Source organism: Pteropus vampyrus, unplaced genomic scaffold (assembly GCF_000151845.1).
Source record: "Pteropus vampyrus isolate Shadow unplaced genomic scaffold, Pvam_2.0 Scaffold570, whole genome shotgun sequence".
Lineage (NCBI taxonomy): Eukaryota > Metazoa > Chordata > Mammalia > Chiroptera > Pteropodidae > Pteropus > Pteropus vampyrus.
The window spans coordinates 673148-677629 of NW_011889351.1; the positions used below are offsets into that span (position 1 = coordinate 673148).

General features: G+C 52.7%; 1 protein-coding gene across 1 annotated transcript in view; it reads left to right on the forward strand.

The window, feature by feature from the left end:
• SRCIN1 (SRC kinase signaling inhibitor 1) overlaps positions 1–3322 on the forward strand; it is a 65298-nt gene extending 61976 nt beyond the window's left edge. The window contains exon 19 of the mRNA XM_011384321.2: positions 3048–3322. Coding sequence (XP_011382623.1) covers positions 3048–3182 — 135 coding nt within the window. The 3' untranslated portion in view covers positions 3183–3322. The remainder of the gene's footprint in view (positions 1–3047) is intronic.
• Positions 3323–4482: the final 1160 nt, after the last annotated feature.

The window sequence follows — 4482 nt, forward strand, 5'->3', positions numbered from 1 at the left end:
TAGGGACAAAAACCCAGCAGCAGGTTCTGAGGTCACATTATACTGGGTATGGGAAAGGGCTTTGAAAGCTGCCAAGTGCTCTGCAAAGGCAGGGAGTCACTGCTGTCCTTGGTCGCAGTGTACGTTTGTCAAGGGCTAGGCAGAGGCCTCATCTCATGGTTCTAACACATGGAGCTCGAAGCTGCCTTTGACAGTGATGAGCAGAGGGGAATAGAAGTGCCAGAACTAAAGACACAGAAATTGGGGGTTGGGGGGGCGGGTACGGCGAGGAGTTCTGAGATGGAGCAACAGTTCTCAAGCTTGCAACTGATCTGCCCTCTCACCTCATTGCCCTGCCTAAACCAGCTACTGGCAAGGAGAAGGAATTGCTCTAGTTGCCATAGATCTATCAGGACCCACCCACCTTGGACTAAGAGAAGCCCCACCTTTCCTGATGGCCCAGTGCCTGGTTCAGGCAAATAGCAAGGAAGGAGGGCAATTGGGCAGGGGGAAGGTGGCACTGGGAATGGCCCTGGAGGAAGCACCAGCAGGGTCCGCTGCATCAAGATGATCTACATCTGTATAGAAATCTGCGTGTCATAGCATGGAGGCACAGGTCAGCATGTTCAGGGCACAGAGAGGGTGCTAGCCTCTGACCCACAGGAAGAGGAGGGGTTCAGGGTTCAGTTTTCTAGGCCCTGGCTAATGGTTGCAGTCTCCCCCAGCTGAAAACTGAACATCTATGAGGTTTCTCCCCTGCCACAAAGGTGACAAACTCTGCTTCTCTGGATATAATTGGGAGCAACAGGGGAGGGCTGGCCAGTGAAATGGAAGTGACAGGAGCCTTCAGAGACAGCAGCTGTGTCATCTAAGAACTCTGAGCAGCACAGGACAGGGTCACCGGGTAGTTAAGACATACTCCTTTAGCTTCGGGAAAGTGGATTTTGGATGTTGCTGTGCCAGTCTCCTAGGAGGGAAGATGGCCTGAGAGGACTTTACCAAACATATGCTCACAGAGCAACCATAAGAGGAGGAAAGGGGCATCCATGTAAGCCAGTGAACTCTGCCGAGCACTGATGTTTAAAGGCCTTGTGCTGGCCGTGGAAGAAGGGGGACATCACCTGGGTAAGGACACATCACCTGAGTGAATACAGGAGTCAGGTGGAGACACAAGCCAGAAGGCAGGTGTTTTGAAGACCAAAGCTCAGAATAGATGGAGGCTCTTGACGAGTGCTAAAGGGAAGGAACAGAAAAAGCTTTTTAACTAGAGAGGTGTTTGAGGACAAAGAGGACAGCCCAGAGGGAATCAGCAGCTGGCCTGGGACATGGTGAGATGTGAAGAGACATGGGGAGAGAGCGGACGTGTTCCCCTCCCACTCGGCTTTGGGAGAAAGAACTTTAAATGGGAAAGGATGGGAGGAGAGGGGCAGGACAGAAGCCCAAGGTAGGTGACAGGGAGTAAGAGAGCTCTTGACTGCCTTTAAATGAGTTTTCTCAGGGCCCAGGTACTGGGACCCCGTGAGCAGGGGGCACATGGCCCCCAACAAAGGACCAAGTGAATCTAAAGATCCTGTTTCTGCGGCTCTGGAATCCCTTTGAGTAAAGAATGTATGGCCGTGGTAAAGAGGACAGGGGTAGAAGACCCAAACGGGGAACCTGCGCTTGATTTTCCTAAAGGGGAAAATGTAGACCGTAGACTGCGGTGTGGTGAGCAAAACCCAGATGAATCACTGAGCACATGGTGGGAGAAGGAATGATCGCCAGCAGCAAGGGCAGGGTCACCGTCAGCAGTCAGGCTGCATGCGGTCTCCTCGTTTCCTTTCCAGGCTGCAGGAGGCACGGTCTGGCTCTACCCCTGCGAGGCATCTGATAGAGTCCACCCAGCAGCTGGCTGATAATATAGGTCATGGGAAATGGAAAGACCCTGCCCAGATCTAATCTGCAGGAGGTCTCTGGCAATGGGCCACAGCACTGTTTCCTCTCCTCCTCCTTTCTGTCTTTTTTATCGATACCGTTTGGTTATCACACTATTAGCTAAGCAAGGCCAGGAGGGACAGAAAGAAAACCTGGTCTGTGTAGCCTTGACCCAGTGGATCTCAAAGTTAAGTGTGCAGCAGGATTACCTGGGGCCACCTGCCTAAAATGCAGGTTCTCGAGCCCATGCCAGAGATGGATTCTGGAGCATGCCCTGGGAATCTGCATTTGTGACACATTAGCCCCCTTGGCCATGCAGATGGCTCTGGAGCTATACAAACCTCCAGGACCAGTATAGACACAGGGAGCCTGCTGGAGGTAGGGAGGAGACTCAGCTATTTCTAACTATCAGCTGACTGGCGAGTGCAGGACATGTCACTAGGGAGTGACCTCTTTTACAAGGCACAGCTCAAAGCTGAAGAAAGTTGTATGGGATGCAGTGGGGCTTCCTGCCTTGGGCCAGAGACTGGATGCAGTGAGTGCCATTTCCCATGGCTTCCTTGAGGGTAGGGGGTGAGGGTAGGGGTCTTTAGAGAAGTGCTCCCCAGAAAGGACAAGCTCACTCCTCAGTTGCCACCTCAAAAACTTCTGCTTCGAATCACCCTCCTGCTGAGTTGGAAAGGGGCCCTGGCTGGGCCTGCTGGCCAGCTGGGACTAGAGCCCATCTACTCCATCCTGCTCCAAGGGCCTGCACCCCTGTGGCAGCTAACGGTTTACTTCTTCTTCCTTCCTCTCCCGTCCTCTCCCTGCTCCCCATCTTCTTGTCTACTGGCCTTGGGATGGTCTCCCTTGTGCTTCCCTGGTCTGTCTCTCCCACTTTCTCTCTTTCCTATCAGCAACCGTGGACCTACCTTCCCACTTTGGTTCCCAGACCCTTTGGTCCAACTCCATGCCCCTTTTCTGCCTCTAATGTAGCCACCCCCACCCCCATCTTAAGGGGACCACCCTCTCCAGATGCCCCTCTGGTTTCTTCCTTCTGCAGTTAATTTTCTCTTCAATATGTGGAGGTTTTTCATTTTTAAAAACTTCAACTGGGGGTTAACATAAAAACTCTCCCTTTTCTCTCTGACCCTTGACCCCTGTTTTTGTTCCAGGCCACTAAACCATCTAAAGAGATGAGCGGGCCAAATGAGACCTCAAGCCCAGTCTCAGAAAAGCCCTCGGCTTCCAGAACCTCTATCCCTGTATTGACTTCATTTGGGGCAAGGAATTCTTCCATCTCCTTCTAGAAGCCCCTCATACCTCCAATCCAGCCTGTCCCCTCCCTTACCCCTGCCATTTCTCTCCCTACTTTTCCCTTCATCTGCACCCCACCCCACCTCATTCTCCAGACCCTCCAAAGGGTTGCCAAGGGTGTGGCCCTCCTCAGTTCTCTATACCCCTCCCCTGTTGGTGTTTTTGGTTTTTTTTAATGATTCAATTATCTTTTTCTTTAAAAAAAAAAAAAAAAAAAGCAAAACAGTAAAACTAAGAACCAAAAACACACCACCTTCCTTTGATTTCCTATTCCAAAAGGGCCCACTTCCTGTCATGGTCTCTCCCTTGTCTCTTTCCCCACTTTCCCTCCCAAGTCCATTTTCAAGTTCCCGCATCCTCCCCTCCCTTCCTGCCTTCCCCAGAACTTCCCAAGAGCACTCCAAACAAACTCTGAGCCACGGAGACTTGGAGCGGCGAGACAGCCCCTCTCCCCTTCTTCGGCAACCTTCCTGGAGGGAAACCTGGACGTTGGACCAACCCCAATATCAGGCTGGAAAATGGGACGTAGGGAGACTGTGGCCCTGGAGGCTCCCCACCTGTCCAGCCTCGGGATGTGACTGAACTCTGCTGCTCCTCTGCTCTCTTCCACAAGTGCCCTTGTGGGCTTGGAGTCAAGATGGATGTGCTGGAGAGGGAGGCCAGAGTCTGGGTGGGGCTGGGGTGTGTGAGGCCTTCGGATCCGTGTATCCTTGGAGAGGAGTTGGCTTCCTCATGCCCTCCCTGTAGCGAGGGGCCACCTGGCCTTTGCCGACTGGAGGAAGGGACCCTTTTAGACGGTTGGCCATGGATGGTGGGTTGAGCAGACAGCCTGACCCTGGGGACACTGCCTTGGGAGAGGGCAGCCTAGAGGAGGGGTATTTGGTACTTTTAGTTTCCTAATTTAGCACTTTAAATGACATTAACTTATTTAATGGGGGTAGGGTGGGCAAGAATGAAGGCCCTAGATAATTAGATTTTGAGGCCTGGAGGGTGGTGGGAAGGGTCTGGTTATGAGGGAAATGGGGGGAATACAGGAGGGGTTGATAAGGGGCAATAAGGATAGTTCTGACTCCAGGGGTGGGGTGACTTAACCTTCAGCCATCCTCTTTGAGACGAGGGGTTTTGGGAGAGGGGTAAGACATGGTTTTTATGGGGAGCTGGTGGACCCTGGTGAGATCCTTGAGGGTCCTTGAGGCCCGACCAGCCATCCAGTACCCCTGACCTGTGAAGGCCTGCCTTGCAGTGAGGCTTTGGGGCCAGGTCCTGAGAGGGGGAGGGAGAGACCAGTTTTGG